This window comes from Biomphalaria glabrata, chromosome 3 (genome assembly GCF_947242115.1).
Source record: "Biomphalaria glabrata chromosome 3, xgBioGlab47.1, whole genome shotgun sequence".
Lineage (NCBI taxonomy): Eukaryota > Metazoa > Mollusca > Gastropoda > Planorbidae > Biomphalaria > Biomphalaria glabrata.
Window position 1 is genome coordinate 26,738,237 of NC_074713.1, and position 25,115 is coordinate 26,763,351.

Genomic DNA, 25,115 nt, shown 5'->3' on the forward strand with positions numbered 1-25,115 from the left:
TTTATGGTCTCTGTCTCGGTTGTGTTTTATGGTCTCTGTCTCGGTTGTGTTTTATGGTCTCTGTCTCGGTTGTGTTTTATGGTCTCTGTCTCGGTTGTGTTTTATGGTCTCTGTCTCGGTTGTGTTGTGAGGTCTCTGTCTCGGTTGTGTTGTGAGGTCTCTGTCTCGGTTGTGGTTTATGGTCTCTGTCTCGGTTGTGTTGTGAGGTCTCTGTCGCGGTTGTGTTTTATGGTCTCTGTCGCGGTTGTGTTGTGTGGTCTCTGTCTCGGTTGTGTTTTATGGTCTCTGTCTCGGTTGTGTTGTGAGGTCTCTGTCTCGGTTGTGTTTTATGGTCTCTGTCTCGGTTGTGTTGTGTGGTCTCTGTCTCGGTTGTGTTGTGTGGTCTCTGTCTCGGTTGTGTTGTGTGGTCTCTGTCTCGGTTGTGTTTTATGGTCTCTGTCTCGGTTGTGTTGTGAGGTCTCTGTCTCGGTTGTGTTGTGTGGTCTCTGTCTCGGTTGTGTTTTATGGTCTCTGTCTCGGTTGTGTTGTGTGGTCTCTGTCTCGGTTGTGTTGTGAGGTCTCTGTCTCGGTTGTGTTGTGTGGTCTCTGTCTCGATTGTGTTGTGTGGTCTCTGTCTCGGTTGCGTTTTATGGTCTCTGTCTCGGTTGTGTTGTGAGGTCTCTGTCTCGGTTGTGTTGTGTGGTCTCTGTCTCGGTTGTGTTGTGAGGTCTCTGTCTCGGTTGTGTTGTGTGGTCTCTGTCTCGGTTGTGTTGTGTGGTCTCTGTCTCGGTTGTGTTTTATGGTCTCTGTCTCGGTTGTGTTGTGTGGTCTCTGTCTCGGTTGTGTTGTGAGGTCTCTGTCTCGGTTGTGTTGTGTGGTCTCTGTCTCGATTGTGTTGTGTGGTCTCTGTCTCGGTTGCGTTTTATGGTCTCTGTCTCGGTTGTGTTGTGAGGTCTCTGTCTCGGTTGTGTTGTGTGGTCTCTGTCTCGGTTGTGTTGTGAGGTCTCTGTCTCGGTTGTGTTGTGTGGTCTCTGTCTCGGTTGTGTTTTATGGTCTCTGTCTCGGTTGTGTTGTGAGGTCTCTGTCTCGGTTGTGTTGTGTGGTCTCTGTCTCGGTTGTGTTTTATGGTCTCTGTCTCGGTTGTGTTGTGTGGTCTCTGTCTCGGTTGTGTTTTATGGTCTCTGTCTCGGTTGTGTTGTGAGGTCTCTGTCTCGGTTGTGTTGTGTGGTCTCTGTCTCGGTTGTGTTGTGTGGTCTCTGTCTCGGTTGTGTTGTGTGGTCTCTGTCTCGGTTGTGTTGTGTGGTCTCTGTCTCGGTTGTGTTTTATGGTCTCTGTCTCGGTTGTGTTTTATGGTCTCTGTCTCGGTTGTGTTGTGAGGTCTCTGTCTCGGTTGTGTTGTGAGGTCTCTGTCTCGGTTGTGTTTTATGGTCTCTGTCTCGGTTGTGTTGTGAGGTCTCTGTCTCGGTTGTGTTGTGAGGTCTCTGTCTCGGTTGTGTTGTGAGGTCTCTGTCTCGGTTGTGTTGTGAGGTCTCTGTCTCGGTTGTGTTGTGTGGTCTCTGTCTCGGTTGTGTTGTGAGGTCTCTGTCTCGGTTGTGTTTTATGGTCTCTGTCTCGGTTGTGTTGTGAGGTCTCTGTCTCGGTTGTGTTGTGTGGTCTCTGTCTCGGTTGTGTTGTGAGGTCTCTGTCTCGGTTGTGTTGTGTGGTCTCTGTCACGGTTGTGTTGTGAGGTCTCTGTCTCGGTTGTGTTTTGATACGGAAGGATAGGACGTAAAATGGCGGATGTTTAGTGAGACAGTCATCACAACCTTATGATGAAGCTTTCGTTGTACTGGAGGGAGGGTGTGTTGGGGATAAAGAATACTCAAAAGAAATGGTCTCATTTAGTCGTAGAACGACTATGGTTCATCTCAGAGCTAAGTGAGATGAAAGCCTAGGCATTGTTTATGATCGGAACGATGTCGCTAATACAGCAGTTCCCCACTCTCCACGCAACTGATGTGACCAAAGGAACGGAATATCCAATACAGTTTGGGATCAGAAGCCGCAAGGCAGCGGAGGTTTGGATTCAGAGTATTCCTTCTCCTAGATGGGTAGCCAACCAAGGCTAACAGCCTCTCCTGCCCGAAGCTTACTGGGTTAGGCGCCAGTTGCTCGCATTTGCCTCTTCTCCTGTCTGTGGTAACGGTTCCGCCAGGCTCAGTAACTGAACCACACGTGAAGGCCAGGAGTTGGACTGGTTGCTTAAAGGTTGTTATTACCGGACGTAGTAATGGTTATAAGTATTCCAATACAATGCTTCTAATGTCATGCCTCTGATATATCCATTGAGAACCAGTGGAACTTCACGTTTCAGCTCACTCTCTGGTCCCGGCGGAACACTGACAAAGATGATTAACTGGCGCCTGAACCAGTTAGGTTCCACCATTTGGAGTTACTTAGACCTGGCTGGCTATCCACCGAAGAAAAAGGTATCTCTGAATCAAGACCTCTGCTGCTTGCGGCTTAACATTCTAACAGAGTCTACGACGCTGCAGATACAAATTGTTTCGACTCTTTGCCATTCCTCTGTATCTGCACGAAGAGACTGGAAAACGAAGGAATGGAGCCAGCACTCTGGACTTGGTTGTCCAGTACATCTAGATCTAAAAGAGCAACAGTCAAGAAGATTATAAATGCAAACTATTTTGTAAACAGTCTGGTAACATTTGAGAACAGGAACGATGGTTCATTGAATTGTGTTTGCACGGGGCCCAGTCTGGGTAGGGATAAAATTAAGATTTGATATTGGAAAATAAATTCATCTTTGCATTTATTCGTACTTTACTAAGTACAAAATCACTGTCAAATTAACTTTACGAGCCATCTACAGTAGCAGGTAGTTTTCTAACAAAAAGCCGATAAACATTCAGATCTGCCTTTTAGATTTATTATTAGCTAGCAAAATATCGATTTTTGATTTTTTTTAAAGAGGTTGAGATAGGTTTAGATCTATCTTTGTATGCCAGTGACTATTAAAGTAAATTAAATATTTGAACTTCTTGTTTTGGTTAAAATTCACCGTATTATTATATCCTATACTCTTAAGCGAGCAATTCTTGTATATATATATATTATTTCGAAAACGACTCTAACGATTTTCTTTAAATTGCAAGGTATGTGCATATATTAGTGAGAACAAAATTCTCAACTTATTGGCCACATCAAGAAAACTCGAGGTCGACAGTTATATTGGTTTCATTATCGAAAAATTAATTTTGGCTAGAATGTTTTATGAATGAAAGTTTTCTATGACGTAAACGGGAAAAACACTGCTTACGTCACTAGGCTTATCGCAATACACTAAAATATTTCTTTGCAAACAAGAACGAGTTTTAAAGAATCAATAGACATATTTAAACATTTGCGCACCATCTTACTGTAGATTGATTTATTATAGAACTATGAAAGAAAAGTAATGAAATTAAATGTGCCGATATATGATTAGTTATTGTGTTTTAAGTGCTTAATAAATTGTTTACACTTTAATTGTGTAGAGCGGTGTAGATACCTTTTACTTTGTTGTTTATTTTGCTGGTGACCTCCAGCTGTCTCGTTCTGAGGTTGCATACAACCATGTGCTCTCTTCTATGTCAGCTAAGGCAAGTTGGAGCCTAAGCTGGCCTTTTAAGCGTTTCGGTGTTACGTCGACCACCTTTTAGCTCACCAAAAAAAGACTGCCTTTGGCATGCTTTCGTCTGAGATTCGTCTCCCATACAGGATACTGCTCTGACCAGCGTAATTGTCGGACTTAAGGAGTTCCCTCTATACAAAAGCCGCGGATACACATTTGAGACCAAAAGAAAATCTGCTGCCGAGGACAGGCGCAGACGCGAAAAGAAAATCTTAATTGGCCACCGGCGGACAATGGTTATGTTTGCCCTGAAGGTGGCAAAATATGTAGGTCACAGCTTGGGCTGCGTGGCCACGGGGAATACTGCAAGCCAATAATAGTAGGCCTACAATAGTTTTACGCAAAAGATGTATTGTAAAACTATCAGACGGACGTGAGCTGTGGTTTGTCTAGACTGTAGGAGGACTTAAGAGACTTTATATTTAATCGCCATGTACAATTACATTTAGAACTAACAGAACATTAAAGCAACTCTTCAGATTAGTAGTCTTTATCTGATCGTTCATTTTCGTAATTACAAAAATATTCCCAAAATGACTTCGGACATATAACCTTTCTTAGGAAATTATTTAACCGAGCGAGGCTCGGCCACCTGATAGTTTTTATTAAATGAAAACTGATAATGTCGTTTTTTTCATCGCGAGTAGGACTGACCTTTTCCATATTGAAGGACAGCCCGAAAGGACTTTTTTTTTGTTACTAAAGAGATTTGCATGACTTTTCAGAAGATTTAAATAATTTATGGAGATTTTCATTACTTTTTTTTTTTGTATATTTTGCAATTTCAGGATAATTCTAGGAGCCCTTTAATAATAAGTTAAAATTGTTTAATTTAATAATTTACCCCTAGAATTCGCGCGGGGCCTATGAAAGTGCAGGGCCCACTAAAGCCGCATAGATTGCAGTGGCCACCCTGTCTATGCGAGTTTATTTTCTCGTTTCTTATATATATATATATCCCAACAATAAAATTTCCCATATTTGATTTGTATTATTACAAAGTTTATATCACTCCGTCTGTCTACTTGTCTGTCTAGGTGGATTTTTTTGTACCTTTGTCTCCCAATTCTCATGAACTTTCGCACAATTATTCATTGTCTATGACAACAATTGAATCAATTTTTTAAAAATTAGTTCATAAATCAGTGGTAATTCATTAACTTTGTTTATATAGACACAAAATTGGAGATATAACTTGCGATTTTGAGAGATATGGCAGCTATTGAATGATGCGCTCCCTTTACTCAATGTAAGCTTTGTAATCGATTATGATAAGAGCTTATAATGTTTGAAAAATTGGGGCGCCAGCACCTCCATGACACCTCGGTGCAACATAGAAGTGTGGTTCTGTGTGTTTAAAGTGGGTGTCTGTTAGAGTGAACTTATTTGGAGGAAGTCAGTATCAACTTAAATTTGTTCAGTGACCTCTGGTCACACTTTGATTTCTAGTGACAAGCAGAACAGGTCGTCATGGTCTATTTCCTCTTAACTTTCCCTCCTCCCATGAGGTTAGCCTGAGCATCGTCAAGGGTCAAAGTTCATCTCTTGACGTTCAGCCTCCAGTGAGTAATGACTCCCCACCAGCCATGCTAAGATCTTAAGAGTAATAGTATCTGACCTGAAGAAAAATACAAATGAAAATAAAGGGGAGGGAGTGTTTTTCGTGACAGTGACCAGTGACCCAAGAAAACGGACAGCAGTCAGCGCGCAGCAACAAAATCTCAAGGCAATAGTTGATCGCAAGTCGAGTCCTGTAAGATTAAGACCAGTAAGATTGAGACGAGAGCGATGCAACGTCACGGTGAGGAGTTCTCGGGAGCTCAAATGACCGTGACGAGGTAGACAGATGATCCGTCAAGTGGATCAAAAGAGTATCTTATTTGTCATCCCGTCAAGGGAATGGTGTCATCCCGTCAAGGGAATGGTGTCATCCCGTCAAGGGAATGGTGTCATCACGATGAAGCAACTCCCTCCCCCCCCCCCACACACACACTCTTGTAATGCTTAAGGTTAACTTTGTTTTTGTTTCCGTTGTAAGTCTTTGTTTACTTGAGATTGAGTTGGTTGCTCATCAAACACGTTACTCTCCACTTGAATTCCTTTCTTTGTTTGATGAAGTCTAAACCACTGACCTATATGAATAAATAAAAAAAGTACAAAGCACTGACCTGTATACATATGTGTAAAATCGAACTCCTTGACCTATATACATATCACAGCATTCTATTGTTCTACAATTAGTATATAGTTGCAGTTGTAAAAATCTGCACTTGTGGGGTAGTATGTGGGGTAGTATGTGGGGTAGTATGTGGGGTAGTATGTGGGGTAGTATGCTAATATTTTAGTTGATGCTTGCAGCGCCTCTCACATAGTGCTAACATGAAAAGTTTTGTGGCCAAACTTGTAAAAAAATCATTTTTATGTTTTTTTCCCCTTGAGTTTCATGTTTTGTTTTGTTTTTTAACAATTCCTCCTATCAGCTTGTAAACTCTTCATGGGTTCAAGTTGCGTGGATACTCACTGGAAACTGGATAGGCTTTTCGAAAACGGCTCTAACAATTTGCCAAGAAATTTTACAGTTTGTGTATAGTTTTTGAAAAAAAACAAAAAACTTCATAATTGGCCACGAAGAGAAAAACTCTGGTTGACCGTTATAATATAAGCTCCTTACTATCTTAAAATTCAATTCGCTTACGTCTTTTTTTTTTTAAACACGACTTTAGTGGGTATTCCCGCACTGCACTCAAATGTTTTTTTGAATTCAACAAAGAGTTAAATAAATAAACAGACATCGAGAAGCATTTGGGGCGCAGTCAATAGATTTCTCGCAATAATGAAGAGAATTACAAAAAAAATAAGTAAAATGATAAATTCAGCCTCATAAAGAAGATATCGAATAAAAAGCAAACTTTTTTTTGTTACATGTTTGTCCATTTGTCCTTATATGAGAGGAACCGTTTTAGAATTCTGAGGTTTGAACTATTCCCCTTCTGCATTACACCAACTTTATTTGTGTTACGTTCTGGTGTTAGGTTTCTTCGATAAGATTGTACAAAGGACATTCAACATCACACTGAATATCTCTACCGTGATTTCCTTAAGGCGTGAAGACATAGTTGCTTGACATAGTTGCTGCTTGCTCTCCCGACCCTTGGAAATGAATTCCGACACGCACGCCTCATTTCTAATAAAAATATCGCGCAACCTGGCGGAAAATGACGAGCTTTAGTGGTGCTAAATTTGTTAGGATCGAGTCTCTGTTTTAACACTCGTGTTGGAGGGACATTAATAAACATACACTACGGTCTCCACCATAATCTAATGAACATTTATGGCAAGTTTTATCAAGATTGGTCAAACGGTTTTTTTTTTAAATTAGGGATATAAATAAATAAATAAATAAATACATGGATACATACGCCTTACTTTATGCTTTATGTTATAGATATGTAATATGTCGGCTGACCGGGTAAACCATGTTTGACATAGATCTAAATCCAATCCAGCTGGTCAGTAATACTCAAACTACAACCCGCAGGCCGCGGGTCATATCCGCGTAGTCATAAAATATATCATTAAATAATACAATCGGTTCCAGAGAATTTTACATCGGCGTGACATTGATTTGTATCTACTTGAAGGGTGGGGGTGAGGCTTCTTCTCGCCGCCTACTTTTGGCGCGCCTTGTCTTACCCGATGGTGCAGTTGTTTTTCTGGACCTCTTGTGACGCTTGGCTTGTCCCTACGGCTCATTGGCTTTCACGCTCAGTGTCGCGAGAACTGTGCTCACTTTGTAACACTGGTAGCGATTGGTCTCTCTTCCACCATTGTCTCCCGTCCATCCTCTTCACGTTAGCCTGGTGACTTTAATTGCATTTCTCTTTTCAAATGGCGCTATACAGATGACTCGATGTCTATTGGAGACTTTCCTACATGGCAGAACAAACTATAAATAGCTCGCTTCTTGGTGTCTCCGGTGTGCATGTTTTGGTCTTTTGAAAACGAAGTGATTTGTGTAGGAAATAAAATATGGAAACACATTCTTTACTCTGCAATGTCCTATGTATCTATCAATCTATTGCTATATAACACTTCCAAGGTGGATATGTATTTAGGTAACAAATATTCTGCATATAAGCAATTAGTGTTTAGAAAAGTGAATAATTCATCCGTTTTAGAATATAACATATAGATCTCAATTTTGCTCTTTTGCAATAAACAATTGGAAGTTTAGGGGAAAGGGGTAACATTAAATCGAGAAGGAGATCGTCCCTAAAGAATTCAACTTTTTTTTTCTCTTTACTTTGAACTGATAGTGTTGCTCACCAACTTTCAAATAATTCTTTGTCGAACTGCTCACATGAGCCGTACAGCGATCAATCAGTCCCATCATTCCAATCTGTCTACGCGTGTCCGGACATAGAGCTCACATCTGCTCCTTGCCGCCCCCCCCCCAACCCCTCTGTTGTTTGAGCACCGACCTCCTTTTTTTAAAAACCTATCCCGGCCCCATGTATCGCCCCACAATGCAAGCATTCTATTGGAGGGAGGGAGGGGTAAAGGAACAGAAGTGACAAAGGTACATAATGCTTGACTCATTCTTCCTTGGCTATCGGTGTCTATTTTTTTTAATTCTTTCCCTGCTCTCCCAAAGAAAAGCATCTTCGAATCTCACAGTGCCATCAGACCACCTAAAACTTTGATATGTATCGATGTTCTATGGCCAGTCATATATTTCCTCTTTGTCCTTCGCGGGGCCGGCCTTAGGCACAGGCAAACTAGGCACTCGCCTGGGGCCTCCAATAGGTATGGACCTCTCACAGTACTGAAACAAAATTTTGATGAAAATCTTATGTTTGATTTCAAACCTAGAAAGTTCCATTGTTACATGTCTTCTGGTCAAGCTCTTAGTGCCTCTAAGTCTCTACTATGACTCAGGGTTTATTAATAGAAAGTAGGCTTTTAATAAATTAAAAATGAGTCATGTTTATTTTTTTCTGTGTTTTCTATTTCATTTGGGGCCACCTAATTTACTTTGCCTAGGGCCTCCTATTACCTAAGGCCGGCCCTGTCCCTCGATGGTAGTCAATAAAATTTTTTATTGCTCTTTAAGCAAAGTTGTCGAACATGGTGCTTATTCTATTAACAGGTAGCAAAAAAAAAAATCTTCTGAGTTCCAGCTTCGAATAGTCCACGTCACGCGCCTAGGCGGCGTGAATCATGATGGACGTTTTCCCTGTCCAAATCAGAAATTGATTCCGAAATTCGGTAGATTCGACTCTTTTCTTTTACTTTAATTTTTAGATTTTGAGTAATCAGCGTGGAGATTACTTGGTTTAGAATCACTATCTATTGTGTGATTCCTGTGAACCAAGTGCTGGGATATGTCAAAGGTCACTTGCTTTTAGTGGCGCCTGACATCTTAGAACGATTTTACCATCACAAAAGAGATACAAGACACCGATATCAAAGACAAACAGACACAAACACTCTTTTGTTCCAGTGGCAATCAAATCATTAAATAAGATCAATCTGGTATAAACTTTGTCACATGTAAATTATGAGTGAGTCTGGTGTGAATGTACACTTTAGTTTCTTATAGTTATAATGTTTTTTGTTTGGTGTAATGCACAAATTGTAAGACAAATTTCCATACGGACAATAAAGATTATTATTATTATTATTATTATTATTATTATTATTATTAAATAGTATCAGTCATTGTGTTGTCCTTATAAACTTTTCGTCATAATTTCACTACACAAAGCGATCTCTGCTTTATTTTTAATTAACTTTCAAATCAATATTTTGATATCTTTTTTTTTTAGGCTGTCTCTCATTTCCTCATCTGTATTCTCTCGCGCTCTGTTTCTCTCTCTCTTTTACTCCCTATTTTCCTCTCTTTTCTCTCTTTGAACATCCTCCCTCTATCTCTTGCGTATTCTCTATCTTTATCGCCCTCTTTCTCTCTTTTTTCTCTTTCTTCCTCTTTTTTATTTATGTCTTCACTCATTCAGACTCTTTACTCTCAATGTCTATGTCTGTCCGGATGTCTCTCGATCTCGCCTCGTTTCCATCTTTCTTCTACTTCTGCAGCCGCTGTGCCTCGTTGTCTGGTCGTCCTTACAATAATTGACAACACGTTTATGAATTGTCTTAAATGGCTTCCTGCTCCCCGAGACCCCACTTGCGACATCATTCCACATAAACTTTGGTTAACAAACATTCGGCCTGACACTAACTAAACCGAGGAGATCTTTCAGGGCGCTCAGCAACAACACGCAACGAGGGACAGGAGGAAACGGCCCCCCTCCCCAGCCCAATAAAAGAAGAATCAAAATAAGCCTCCATTTTGGGCCTTACATATTTATTTATGTATTAGATGTAATGCAATAAACGGTAAGAGATGGACTTCCTCTTTTCTGCATTATTCAATGCAGTAAGGGGAATAATTCAAAAAGCTTTCTTGCAGACGGCATTTATGGCGGGAGTCCCCGAAAGAAGCAGCGCAAAGCTTGTTTTTTTTTTTTTTTTTTTCATGTAATTCTCGAGTCTGATTCAGGAGAGATGGGGGAGGGGGGAGGCAAGAATTCGTTTCCGGGGAGTCGAAACAATGGTTAAAAACCTTTAAATGGATGAACTTAAAACTGGCATTTTTTAAAGGGAGAGGATAAGGAAAGAGAAACATGGTTTTGGGGGTTCAATTTACCGCGTATCTGCGTTCTGTCACCGGGGTACACATGGGATGGGAATTATCCCCCCTTGCTTTCAATTAAGTGGGCCGAGAGTAGGGACTTGGATAATGTCTTGGCGTCCTCCTGATGCACTTCCTGTGTGAAAAGGGGCCGCCAACTGGACGAAGACAGTTTTAATCAGAGACAACTTCCTCCAATCAACAAGCCACGGTGTTCTATGGGAGTATAGGAGGGGGAGAAGAAGGGGGGGGGGTCCCCATCTCCTATTACATTGCATGTACTGGCCTGTATTGTTATTCTGCCTTGATGGCAAGTTGGTCTCCGTAACACTATCTGAACCAATTTTTTAAAATCACAAAGACTTATCTAAGGTCTAAGGCTCTCAGAATAACGCAATGTAGGACAACAGACGTATTTTTCATTATTTCGGTTGTTGCTGTTGTCGAGATTATTATTGTCTTCACCATGTTCTGGCCCCTGCTGGCGCTAAAAGCCTTAGGTCAACTAGACGTTTGTTGCCTTGCGTATACACGGGCTGGGGGGCTTCATAAGAGGCATTGCGTGCATGTCAGTCTGTGGTCACAAAGTTTGTAATGACATTCGACATTTACATGTCAGTCTATTTGTCTATGGTCAAGTAATTTGTAATAACATTTTCGATTTACGGTCATCCATAGGATCTTCTCTGTAACTTTGTGTAGATTGTAATGAAAGAAAACAGATATCTTCCTTGTGAATTCTAGAGTTTGTGTGTGTGTGTGTGCGTGTGTGTGTGTTCTTGAGAAGGATTGGTGTAGTTACGCTTACATGTCAACTGTAATGGCAACTTTTTAACAAGAAAAACATAAAAAATACTTTTTTAACAAATCAAGGTTATATTAAGTGTAATTATGTCAATTAGTTTGGATAAGTCGTATAATTCTACAAATAATTGTCCTGGACATAATAAATCTGTGATTAGAAAAAAAATTTACGGCACCATTTTTTGTTTGTTTACTTTTTAGCTTTCTCAATGCACTATAATCCTATGACTTGGCTAGACTACCTGTGAAAGGGGAAGGGAAGAAGGGGGGGGGGGTATATTGTGAATGTTTACAAGATCTTTTTTCATAAAGCATAAAAAAAGTTCACTCATTGAACAAGATTCCACAAGGGAACTAAATCAACTTATATCCCCACATCTGTCAAGTACCAACTGAGAAGCATGTTCTTATTTTTAATTCTGAAGAAATGTCTGAAACATGCAAAGTAAAGTTCCCCTTTCAGACCTTGTAGTCTATAGGGCAGATGATGTAAAGTTCATCTGTTTTTGTGGCCTACGGTTAACGAGGGTGTCATGTGGCCAGCATAACGACCAACCGCCTTTACTTTTCCCCAACTAATGTCAGGTACCCATTAGAGCTGGGTGGATGGATAGAGGGGCCCGAAGATCCCGAAATCGAAAATCACAGTCTTCGTCTGGATTCGAACCACGGACCCCAGTTCGGAAACCAAGCGCTTTACCACCCAGCCACCGCGCCTTCGAAACATATAAAACATAAAACATATTTAGTCTGTAACAAAAGTGATTTGTCTTCCATTACAATTTAACTTTTATACATAACGATTATTCAATCGCCGGGGACAAGCTTTCTCCATAGAGACCTCCACAGCCTTTTCCCAGTTAGTGCCTACACATTTGAGGTTTTCTGAGAAATTTCGAGGCCAATTTAGAAAAAAAAAGTTTCCTTTTCAGACCATACGGTCTATAGGTCAGATAAGGTCATCAGTTTCTTTGGCCAACTGTTAACAAGCAGTGTGTCATATGGCCAGCATAACGACCAACCGCCTTTACTTTCTCCAACTCAAGTCAGTTACCCATTAGAGTTGGGTGGGAGCGCCCTAAAAATCCCAAAATTCAAAATGCCAATCATCACAGATTTTCGAACCCATGACCCCAAGTTCGGAAGTCAAGTGCCCCATTACAATTTGGCTACTTAATTTAAAATAAATGGAAAAGAAAACACAAAACTTGTATCTAGAGTTTAAATACCACAGACACAAATATAAACCCAAAATACAATTCAAACGAACAATTCAAAACTAAAATCTTTATCTATCTCATTGTTTTAAAAAGGCAATTGAGATGAGGGAAAAAATCACTACTTTTCCAGGGATATTTAGTACATAAAATAATCACTACTTTTCCAGGGATATTTAGTACATAAAAAATCATTACTTTTCCAAGGATATTTAGTACATAAAAAATCACTACTTTTCCACGGATATTTAGTACATAAAATAATCACTACTTTTCCAGGGATATTAGTACATGAAAAATCACTACTTTTCCAGGGATATTTAGTACATACAAATCACTACTTTTCCAGGGATATTTAGTACATAAAATAATCACTACTTTTCCAGGGATATTTAGTACATAAAAAATCACTACTTTTCCAGGGATATTTAGTACATACAAATCACTACTTTTCCAGGGATATTTAGTACATAAAATAATCACTACTTTTCCAGGGATATTAGTACATAAAAAATCACTACTTTTCCAGGGATATTTAGTACATACAAATCATTACTTTTCCAGGGATATTTAGTACTTAAAATAATCACTACTTTTCCAGGGATATTTAGTACATAAAAAATCATTACTTTTCCAAGGATATTTAGTACATAAAAAATCACTACTTTTCCACGGATATTTAGTACATAAAATAATCACTACTTTTCCAGGGATATTTAGTACATAAAAAATCATTACTTTTCCAAGGATATTTAGTACATAAAAAATCACTACTTTTCCACGGATATTTAGTACATAAAATAATCACTACTTTTCCAGGGATATTAGTACATAAAAAATCACTACTTTTCCGGGGATATTTAGTACATAAAAATCACTACTTTTCCAGGGATATTTAGTACATAAAAAATCACTACTTTTCCGGGGATATTTAGTACATAAAAAATCACTACTTTTCCAGGGATATTTAGTACATAAAAAATCACTACTTTTCCAGGGATATTTAGTACATAAAAAACGCTTGATTCTTCGTTACACGGAGACCCTGGTTAAAACCCAAGCCATTTTCTCGTCTTTTGAATCACTTGACAGGTCGGACGAATGTTGCGTGTCCGGGCCGGAGACGGCGCGGTATCAGCTTACCAAGCCAATAGTCCATCAACGGGCCCCTCTCGTGGCCCCGCTGGATCAGCTGGTAACAAACTTATTATTAATTTCTCCGACACTGGGGAAACATGATAGGAACAGGGGGGAAAAAAAGTTCGGAAAGTGAAAAGTGCCCGCCTTAACCCTGCTGGTGCCCCAATTGTTTTGTTTTTGTTCTTTTTAGTGAAACGTCGCCGAAAGAAAAAGGGAAACGTGGAAGGGTGGAGGGGCGATGATTGCAATCAATGATCTTCTTCGTGTGTGTGTGTGTGTTTAGGGAGGGGGGATTGTTAAAACATCGAAAAGTGAGAAATAAAGGCAATCTCTCTTTTTTTTAAATCTTTAGTGTCTCTCTCGTTATTTTATTTCATAGCGTTGACAAGTGACATTGAAAACTCCTCCTCCCCCCCTATTTACCATCTGTGTGTGTGTGTGTGTGTGTGTGTGTCGCCTTCCCTCTGCCCCCACTCTCAGTGTATTTCTTCCACAACTTAGTCTAGCCACTACGGAACGCTCAGATCTACTTTTGCTAATATCGATATCACAAACAAAAAATTTGTGCTATATGAGATGTATTCTGAGATGATTCTAACTTGTAAAGGTGAGATTCGCGGGCTGGTGATGGGGAAAAATGATATGGTTCACGGGAGTCATCATGGTCGACACCTCTGAATATATCAAATAGCTGATGAATGAGACTTGGCTTTTGCTAATGACTTGATGATTTGGAATAAACAAGAGAAGATAATCACCTTTCATAAAATGAAAAAAAAAAAGAATGTTTGAAGAAAGGTCGGGTTGGAGAAAGGTCGGGTTGGAGAAAGGTCGGGTTGGAGAAAGCTGACCTTTGACGAAATCGAGTTTTAGTAAGGCACCAATTCATAACAACAAAATACTGTATGCAATGAAATGAATGGACTATATTTTGTATTTTCGCGTCTTAAAGTAAAAAAAAACTATGTTTGCAAAGTGTAGTTCTTAACTCTTTCTCTCCTAACTGACGATACCAACGTTGATTCCAACAGAATGTGGTAAATAATTACGGAGGGAAAGAGTTAATATTAGATCTAGATGGAGCCTTCGTTCTGCGCCTGCGTGAATTGTCGGTCTTGTCTCATGTAAAATATGACGTAGATCCATGAAATAGTCATACTTCCATAGAGTTTTTTTTTTAGTGTCTTAAGTTTGGTTTAGGGCTACTTTACATACGTTACTATTCCAGTTAGTACCCAAGGAACATTTATGCCAAGCATTATCGAGATTGGTCAAACGGTTTTGATTTCTATTCGGGACATACACATACATACATACATACATACATACATACATACATACATACATACATACATACATACATACATACATACATACATACACACATACATATATACATGCATGCAAACATACATAGCCTAACTTTGTGCTTTATATTATAGATGATTAAAAAATATAGTATATAATCATAGTCTATATATAAATCATTATAAAAAATATAACATCAATTCGTATTTTCAAAGCAATTCACGAGCTAAAAAAGTATGGTAGGTTGATATTGAAAACGAGGCCCGTTTAAATAAAATAAAAAGGGAGGGGGGTTGTTCTGGCCATAATAAACAACATAAAGCCCGGGAACAAATCAACGGGCGTAGCCAGTATGTAATACTAGAATGTTTTAAGGCTATAGACGCCTTCCCCTTTAGAAGAACTTTTGCCTGGTCGATTTTGATTCCTATATTTGCATAAGAAAATGAACATACTACCAACTTCAATGATGATACATACATATTAATCATAAATGAACAGCAGCACCAGGGACCAACTATGTATTAATCATCATTTGTTTCAGCACCTAGCTTCACTTCTATATTTACCAACTTCAATGTAATTCTCTCTAATTGCAGCAGCCCCCCCCCTCCCCACACACACACACTTTGTTAAAAGAAAGAAAAGAGAATTTTAAAACGCTGTCTCACACATTTGTGCGACACTTAGGCGTGGGCCCCCAGCGGCCCCCCCCCCCCTTCCCAACTCTTTTAAAGCCTATTTTTCTTCTTTTTGTTTCTCCTTTACAGACACACGGGAATACCCGTAGACTGAGTTAATTTTTTTTCGGGAAGTTCCGTATCAAATATCCTCCGCTCTATCGGTCGTCATCGGGAAATCCCTAAGATTATTCTCCCAGCGGGTCGGCTCCAAAGCGCACGGGAGGACCGCCGCACGTCTAGGGCGTCTGTTCGCACGGCAGCGACGTACGGTGTGACTTGGGAGAGTGGGGGTGCTGACGGTGGCGGCGGATGTGAAATGTGTCATTTTAATGAGGTTCTGGGAGAGAAAGATACCTTAGCAGGATTTGAGGCAAGCGGACACTGGTCCAGGTCATCTTTCACACACTAGATGAAAGTGGGGAAAAAACACGACAGAACACTAGGAAATGCCAGCGTTGAAAACTTAGATTGCCGCCGACAACAGAGATAGGAGAAAAAATCATGAACTATTTATGTGTTAGCCGAGTATGAAGTTATTGTAGATATATTACTTTACTTGTGACCTAAATAGATTGAGCGCACTGATATTTATTTGAGCGTCAGCCACTGAATGTTATAAAAAGAAGAACACGGTAACATCGACAATGAAAGTTGTTTAAAATTTCAAATCTTATTTGGTGAGATGCCACGAATGTAACTCATTCTGACGTACTCAAGAATCACTGGGAAGCCCGCCAAAACAATCTACAACAAAATTCAACTTCTCATAAAAATGCCTAGAAACAACTCTGGTATTTTGGTAGGAAAACAAATATTATTACCAAACGCTGAGATATATTTTACAAGTACAGCTTGGGCTTGAATCCCAGCAAATTTGTTTGTATTACCCTCTCAGTGACTTCAGTGGTCAATGTATTCAGTCGTGTGTGTATGTGTGTGTGTCAAACTCATGGCTTTCTTCTTCATCATCTAGCCTGGCTTTCTTCTTTATCAGAAAATGCCATCATTATTAAGAACACCAAATCAGAAATAATGAATCCTCTAGGACATCAGCCCTAACGTAATCCAAACTTGAAATATTGAAAAAAAACAAACAAAAAAAAACTTTTTGACCCAGACGAAGAACTTGAATATCTCTACAATTAAATAAGTTCGTACATTATGTGTTCCCTATAGGAGAAATCAATTCACAGGAGATCTACCTTGAATGACGCTACAAAGAACTCTAGAACTGTATGCTTGTGAGGTGGGTCAATTGTCTGTGAGTCTTTCAAGTCCCCAGTATTGATCCAATCATTTATTTGTCCTGGCTCATCACTGGCCTTTATTCTCTGCGATGACGACCGTTTACACACACCTTCCGTTTCTAATTGTCGTTCGCCCTGTAATGAAAATAGTTACTCATTATGCAAATCGGCTAGTTCCCGACTTCCTCCCCCCCCCCTCCCACCCAATGGTACGCGCGTGATAGACTCGCCTTAGCCAGGTCTTTTATTGCCCGCTGATTGGGACGAATACCTCCGGTCCGGGGGTCACTTCCGGGCGATCAGGTGACGAATCTATTTCATAAATGAGAGTCTGGTAGCGGAAGGAAGAACGGCTTGTCACTTTCATTAAAAAAAAAAAAAACTACCCCAGGGACGGATGATTGGTTTAGGACAGGTGTGATAATCGAAGCTTAGCATTAGTTAGTGGTTGTTGGAACCAAGTCCGGTGACGTGGCTTGGACTTTTAATGGTGTCATTTTAAGTTCTGTCAGGTTCACGACAAAGTACTTTGGATGTCTGATCTCCCCCCCCCCTCCCCCCAATCCAAACAAAAAAAAAAGATATTTGAAAAGTTTTGAAAAGAAAAGTGATTAAAAATATGTGTGTTTAAAAAGCCTGGGAAGTACGTACACTTACCTAGTCCAAGTTTGTTATATCATCTAGTGGCTAATTATTCCTATGAGGTACGGACCCCCACGGTGGCTGAGAGGAACCGGGGGTCCCGGCTTCGAATCCTGGTGAACTCTCTTGCAAAAGGCCTGGACAGAAGCCTTGCTGTTTTGCGTAGAGCGTATGTATGCCACCAATGTGGTTTCCCAGGGCATGGTCAGCATTATTTACCGACACTCCGCGAGAGCGTATGTTTCGTTATTAAACAGTGAAGCGAGTCACGTGATAAGTATCGAATCATGAGACCAGAAAAAAAAAAGGACAAATAAATAAATACACAATGTCATAATGAAGTTCTGGCTCTATGGGTTGCGTCGTGGGTACATACAGCTGACTGTGCTTAAGTTCGACTTCGATACACGGCATGACAGTGGCGTAGCTAGGGTGGGGGGAGGAGAGGGGATGATGATGGAAAATTCATAACTACGCCCCTGCGGCATGAGCAAAAATTTTATCAAAAATTTTTTTTTTCATTTTAGGTTGTATCGGTATAATGGAAGATTTTTCTTTAAAAAAATAGTATTTAAAAAAAAATGATTTTCTTGTTAATTTGTAGCGGCGAATTAGCGCCTAGTATCCAGGTCAAGAGGAGTTGATAGACACCTTTACGATTTCTTGGTTCCAAGGCTAAGGTTAGTAAATGTACATATCGGTGGCCTTTATCTATGGCGGATAGCTATACAAAGCTATCTATTTGGTGCACAGAAAATATGAATAGCTATATTATTTGAAAGGTATGCGATAAATTTTGTATACACTTTTTAACTGTAATATGAAATTTCTAAACTTCTTTGCCTGTATCTCAGATTGTTTTTTCATATTTAAATAGCTTGTGTTTAGAATCGAAAATTTGTTATGAAAATCCTCAATGCTTGTAAATAATAATAATAATAATAATAATAATAATAATAATAATAATAATAATAATAATAATAATCTCATCACTGCAATAAACAGCTGGGCCGTCCCTGTGCTCCTTTACACGTTCGGTGTGATCAAATGGACTGACACCGACCTACATGACATTGACAGACTCACTAGAAAATTACTAACCAAGTTTCGATGCCTACACCCCAAGTCCTCCACCATAAGGTTATACCTGCCCAGGAAGGATGGGGGTCGTGGATTGCAGAACATCTTCAAATTGTGTAAGATGCAAGTTTTAAAAATACGATCAAAACTGCTCGCCTCCAGCAACAAATTAGTTTCCTTCCTACGGAAGTACGACTCCGATGCAACCCCTCTGAACCTACACAATGCTGATGTCAATATCGGTTTGGACGACGCAGGGCATGAGATTCGCCAATGGGAAGAAAAAACACTCCACGGAAAATTTCCGGCTTCATTACATGGGGACAACATCGACAAGGCTGCTTCCTTAACATGGCTCAAAGCAGGTCATCTCTACCCTGAAACAGAAGGCTTTGTTACAGCAATACAGGACAGAGTAATCAGGACAAAAAATTACGAGAAGCATATCCTGAAACTCAATGTTGTCGACAAATGCCGAAAATGTGGAAATGTGGGCGAGTCGATTGAACACATTATGGCAGGATGTCCAGCCCTATCAGAATCAGCCTACCTAGGTCGCCATAACCAAGTTGCAAAGTTAATACACCAACACCTGGCTTTGACGTACAAATTGATCGGTAAGGACACTCCCCCTTATTATAAATACTCTCCGCAAGAGGTTCTCGAGTCTACTGAACATTTGCTGTACTGGGACAGGCCTATTCTGACCGACAAAACGGTAGATTTCAATCGCCCGGATCTGCTGTTCATCGATAAAAAAGAAAAAAACCGCTACCATTATCGATATCGCCGTACCACTGTCTCATAATTTGAGAAAAACTGAGATAGAAAAACAAAGAAAATATGGGAACCTAGGCTTGGAGATTAAGCGTCTATGGAAATTGTCCAAAATAACAATATACCCCATTGTTATATCAACCGAGGGGATAATAACAACTGACCTCACAGACACCTTCAAGGCCCTTAACATTCCTAGGAACATCTTCGTTGCCTGTCAGAGGGCGGTACTGCTGCAGACCTGCCACATCACCAGAAAATTCCTCAGTGGAAACTGTTAAAGGGACTACGATGAATTTTGTTTCTCTTTAGCGAAACTCGACCCTGGCAGCGCCAGAGAATGACTACTCGTTCATTTCTAACATAATAATAATAATATAGAACAAAATTAAACAATACTATAATTTAATGACCAAAAAAAAAGATTATTTAAAAAAAAATAAAAAGTGGACTTGGCAGTGCGAGACCACACAGCTAGATGCCGTGACCAGGATTCGAACCTGGGTTGTCGCGGCCACAACGCGAAGTACTAACCACTATACGATCACGGTATTCCCCTCCCAGTTAGGTTCTTCCAGTTATGGTTCCAATGGAGTAACTGCAATGTTAAACTAGAGGTCTAGTTCTAACTGCAATGTTAAACTAGAGGTCTAGTTCTAATTGTAATGTTTAACTAGAGGTCTAGTTCTAATTGTAATGTTTAACTAGAGGTCTAGATCTAATTGTAATGTTAAACTAGAGGTCTAGTTCTAATTGTAATGTTTAACTAGGGGTCTAGTTCTAATTGTAATGTTTAACTAGGGGTCTAGTTCTAATTGTAATGTTTAACTAGGGGTCTAGTTCTAATTGTAATGTTTAACTAGGGGTCTAGTTCTAACTGTAAAGTGACTTAACTAGGGGTCTAGTTCTAACTGTAAAGTGACTTAACTAGGGGTCTAGTTCTAACTGTAAAGTGACTTAACTAGGGGTCTAGCTCTAACTGTAAAGTGACTTAACTAGGGGTCTAGTTCTAACTGTAAAGTGACTTAACTAGGGGTCTAGCTCTAACTGTAAAGTGACTTAACTAGGGGTCTAGTTCTAACTGTAAAGTGACTTAACTAGGGGTCTAGTTCTAACTGTAAAGTGACTTAACTAGGGGTCTAGTTCTAACTGTAAAGTGACTTAACTAGAGCTTACATCGAGTAGATTGCTTCCTTTTCACTGAATTGTCCGTTCATAAATTTTTGTTGCATAGAATGTTTTAATGGTACATTAAATTAGTGTAAACTTGATAAGCAGTTTCTCATTTAATTATTTCTTGAATGAACGCCTGCAAGTTATAATATAAGATAATAATGGACTAATGGTCATTTTTTTATGTTTCTATTATTCATCTTATATTATAACTTACAGACGTTCATTCAAGAAATAATTGGTGTTGTAAAAAGGATTTTATAGCATTAGGTTTAGTATAGTTCCATGGTTTAAGTAAAAATCAAATTGATTGGCTGGTGTTATATATTGCTTCCATCTCCAGACAAACCCTAACAAAGCTCCACACATAAATGGGAATCACCACTTTCTTCATTTTTTTTTGACCACTTTACGTACCTGAGCAGCACAGTGTCTAACGATACGTCAGTGTCTAGAGAAATATACAACCACTGTCTGAGGCCAACATCGCTTTTGGTCACCTCCAATTGAGCGTATGGAGGAATAAGTCTTTAACCTAACAACAAAAATCAATGATTACAAAGCAGTGGCTCTCAACCTTTTTTTTGTGTGTATGGTTCTAAGATCTGGGCACGTTAAAGTAGGCATCTAAGACTTCTCAAACGCTTCCATCATCGGCGGCTTCGATCCATTATAAGCATTCGCTGCAGGACTACCTTACAACTAATCCTGTTCTGCTTGTGGCCGGTGTGGGCAGTGTAGAAGCATTACTTACCATTCGACAGCTGCACTGGGTCGGACACTAATCCTGTATGGGGGAGGACCAAAGGACAGCTGCACTGGGTCGGACACTAATCCTGTATGGGGGAGGACCAAAGGACAGCTGCATGGGTTATACACTAATTCTGTATGAGGGAGGACCAAAGGACAGCTGCACTGGGTCCGTGGGTCGGACACTAATTCTGTATGGGGTATGACCAAAGGACATCTTTTTTAACGATCTTAGAGGAGGACGACGTAACAGAGGTGATAGAGGTAACAGAGGTAATAGAGGTAACAGAGGTAACAGAGGTAACAGAGGTGATAGAGGTAACAGAGGTAATAGAGGTAACAGAGGTAACAGAGGTAACAGAGGTGATAGAGGTAACAGACTTAACAGAGGTAACAGAGGTGATAGAGGTAAAAGAGGTGATAGAGGTAACAGAGGTAATAGAGGTAACAGAGGTGATAGAGGTAACAGAGGTGATAGAGGTGATAGAGGTGATAGTTGTAACAGAGGTGATAGAGATAACAGAGGTGATAGAGATAACAGAGGTGATAGAGGTAACAGATGTGATAGAGGTGATAGAGGTAACAGAGGTGATAGAGGTAACAGAGGTGATAGAGGTGATAGAGGTAACAGAGGTGATAGAGGTGATAGTGGTAACAGAGGTGATAGAGGTAACAGAGGTGATAGAGGTAACAGAGGTGATAGAGGTAACAGAGGTGACCGAGGTAACAGAGGTGACAGAGGTAACAGAGGTGATAGAGGTGATAGAGGTAACAGCGGTTCCCCCATATGCGCTATAAAGATAAACTCGGGCGCTCTTTTGTCCTCACTGGAAGAGTGTAGCTGGCAGCAGATGGACCCTGAGAATGACAGATGGAGAACTGTCACGAATGCCGCAGAGCAGACATTTGAGGCCAGAATGAAACGCCCCGGTAGAAGACAGACGAAGAAGACGTAAAGAAAACTGAAATAGCCCCCCGGCGGACAACGACTTTGTTTGCATCAGATGTGGGTCAATATGCAGGTCGCAACCAGGTTAGCCATATGAATCACTAAACTTATCCTTCGGAATCGAAGATATTGCCATACTAATTATTACTAATGATGTGGTTTGAATTTATGTGTTTGTATGTAAATGAATAGATGTAACTAAATATCTAGACCTATATAAGTAACATGATCGTTTAATTCTGCAACATTTTCATTCATGGAAGTAAATCCACAATCTTTCCTTGCTGTATCCGCTGTACAGAATAAGGAAGTGCTGATAAACTATTTTTGTAAAAAGCATTTCATAGTTTTTGTTCACTTGTTTGGCATCGGAGAATCGAATTTCTACGATTGTTTCATACTATAGTTGACCACAGTGAACTTTCAATATCAATACAATAGATTTACCTTTTCAAAATGTCTGATATTATACACATTTATTTTGAACATTCATTACATTTCATATATATATATCTTCCGACATTAAGACGAACTTTTATTTCTTCAACTTTAAAAAATGTAATGAGGCCACCATGACAGGTCGCCATAAGCAGCTTCTGCTCGTAGGCTTCCGTTTCCCGCCTTAAGTCTACACTTTGGAATCGAAGCTCTTGACAATGATGGATCGACTACGGCTACGTAGAATCCTTATTAGGAGATTGTAATCGGTCTGAGGCATCGAGTGACAGTGATAATTAGAGACGAGACTAAGGGGAGGGGCATTGGTGGCTTTGGGAGGGTGGTAGTGAAAGAAGGGCGAGTGGGGGCTGGGAGGGGGAGAAAAGGAAAAAAAGACCGGAGTTATCGTCTCTTAAAACTATGACGTGTTTGTTAAAGTACATTTTTCGTATAAAACATAGTCTCCATCTGTGTTTACATCAATGGATGTTTCTCACTAGATCTGGGTTTTTGTTTTTCGTGTTTGAGGGGTGTTACATTTAGCCTGATGTCACAATCACTGACCCTTATGTTTCCAGTTTGAATTTGATGCACGTTTAAAAAAGAATCTCTAGAGTGATATATTGACAGATTGAGCCGTTTATAATTTGAACAGAAATAACAGTTCCCTTAAATACAATGACTGAATGTAATAACAAAAAAATATTTATAGAATGAATGAAGAATATTTCAATCAGAAGAAAACATAAATGAACTAACTGACTCACTGACCCATATCCATCCTTCTAGACAACGTTTTAGTTTCTAGAAACTTACACTAGTTCCATCTCTGGCTTGTCGTATGAATGACATTAGATATACAACAGTCTGAGTAACTTTTCTGTAAATGTATCAGTTTTAGCATTACTGCTTAAAAACCTCATCAAACCAAATTTAAGGATTATTTCATACCGATATTCTTGTTTTGATAGGCTACAAGTCCTGGAGAAACTGTTTTGTTAGGCTACAAGTCCTGGAGAAACTGTTTTGATAGGCTACAAGTACTGGAGAAACTGTTTTGTTAGGCTACAAGTGCTGAAGAAACTGTTTTGATAGGCTACAAGTGCTGAAGAAACTGTTTTGATAGGCTACAAGTACTGGAGAAACTGTTTTGATAGGCTACAAGTACTGGAGAAACTGTTTTGATAGGCTACAAGTCCTGGAGAAACTGTTTTGATAGGCTACAAGTCCTGGAGAAACTGTTTCGTTAGGCTACAAGTGCTGAAGAAACTGTTTTGATAGGCTACAAGTGCTGAAGAAACTGTTTTGATAGGCTACAAGTACTGGAGAAACTGTTTTGATAGGCTACAAGTACTGGAGAAACTGTTTTGATAGGCTACAAGTACTGGAGAAACTGTTTTGATAGGCTACAAGTACTGGAGAAACTGTTTTGATAGGCTACAAGTACTGGAGAAACTGTTTTGATAGGCTACAAGTACTGAAGAAACTGTTTTGATAGGCTACAAGTACTGGAGAAACTGTTTTGATAGGCTACAAGTACTGGAGAAACTGTTTTGATAGGCTACAAGTACTGGAGAAACTGTTTTGATAGGCTACAAGTCCTGGAGAAACTGTTTTGATAGGCTACAAGTCCTGGAGAAACTGTTTTGTTAGGCTACAAGTGCTGAAGAAACTGTTTTGATAGGCTACAAGTGCTGAAGAAACTGTTTTGATAGGCTACAAGTACTGGAGAAACTGTTTTGATAGGCTACAAGTACTGGAGAAACTGTTTTGATAGGCTACAAGTACTGGAGAAACTGTTTTGATAGGCTACAAGTACTGGAGAAACTGTTTTGATAGGCTACAAGTACTGGAGAAACTGTTTTGATAGGCTACAAGTACTGGAGAAACTGTTTTGATAGGCTACAAGTACTGGAGAAACTGTTTTGATAGGCTACAAGTACTGAAGAAACTGTTTTGATAGGCTACAAGTACTGGAGAAACTGTTTTGATAGGCTACAAGTACTGGAGAAACTGTTTTGATAGGCTACAAGTACTGGAGAAACTGTTTTGATAGGCTACAAGTACTGGAGAAACTGTTTTGATAGGCTACAAGTACTGGAGAAACTGTTTTGATAGGCTACAAGTACTGGAGAAACTGTTTTGATAGGCTACAAGTACTGGAGAAACTGTTTTGATAGGCTACAAGTACTGGAGAAACTGTTTTGATCATCGGCTGACATCTGTGTCGTCTGCTACAACAACAATATGCCATCATACCCTGTAGTCAGGGGCGTAGCTAGGAACTCGACATCATTTGGGGGCCAGGTGGGCTTGACTTCTTTGGGGGCGCGTGCATTTTGCGTAATATTTAATGTAAACAAAAAAAAAAAACGTTATTTGGGGGCCCCCATCAAGTGGGTGCCGGGGTGATTTTCAAATTCTCCCCCTCCTTCTCCCCACCCTAGCTACGCCTCTGTAACTCATGGCGAAACAACGTTAAGCTCAGTTTCTTCTCTCATTGTGAGCTTTGCTTTTACTATGGCTGGATTAACTTGGAGGTGAACTAGATCAAATCTTTGAAA

The 25,115-nt window shown here is 39.8% G+C and overlaps 1 protein-coding gene and 1 non-coding gene across 2 annotated transcripts; one reads left to right on the forward strand and one right to left on the reverse strand.

The window, feature by feature from the left end:
- Positions 1 to 19,720: 19,720 nt before the first annotated feature.
- Trnah-gug (transfer RNA histidin (anticodon GUG)) lies at positions 19,721 to 19,792 on the reverse strand. Its single transcript has one exon. It is a non-coding gene; the product is annotated as a tRNA-His (tRNA).
- Positions 19,793 to 21,205: 1,413 nt separating this feature from the next.
- On the forward strand, positions 21,206 to 22,149 carry LOC106056955 (U1 small nuclear ribonucleoprotein 70 kDa-like). Its single transcript, XM_056023395.1, has 2 exons — positions 21,206 to 21,300; positions 21,400 to 22,149. The coding sequence occupies exons 1-2, from the start codon at positions 21,206 to 21,208 to the stop codon at positions 22,118 to 22,120; spliced, it is 816 nt and encodes a 271-aa protein (XP_055879370.1). The 3' UTR covers positions 22,121 to 22,149.
- The last annotated feature ends 2,966 nt before the right edge of the window (positions 22,150 to 25,115 follow it).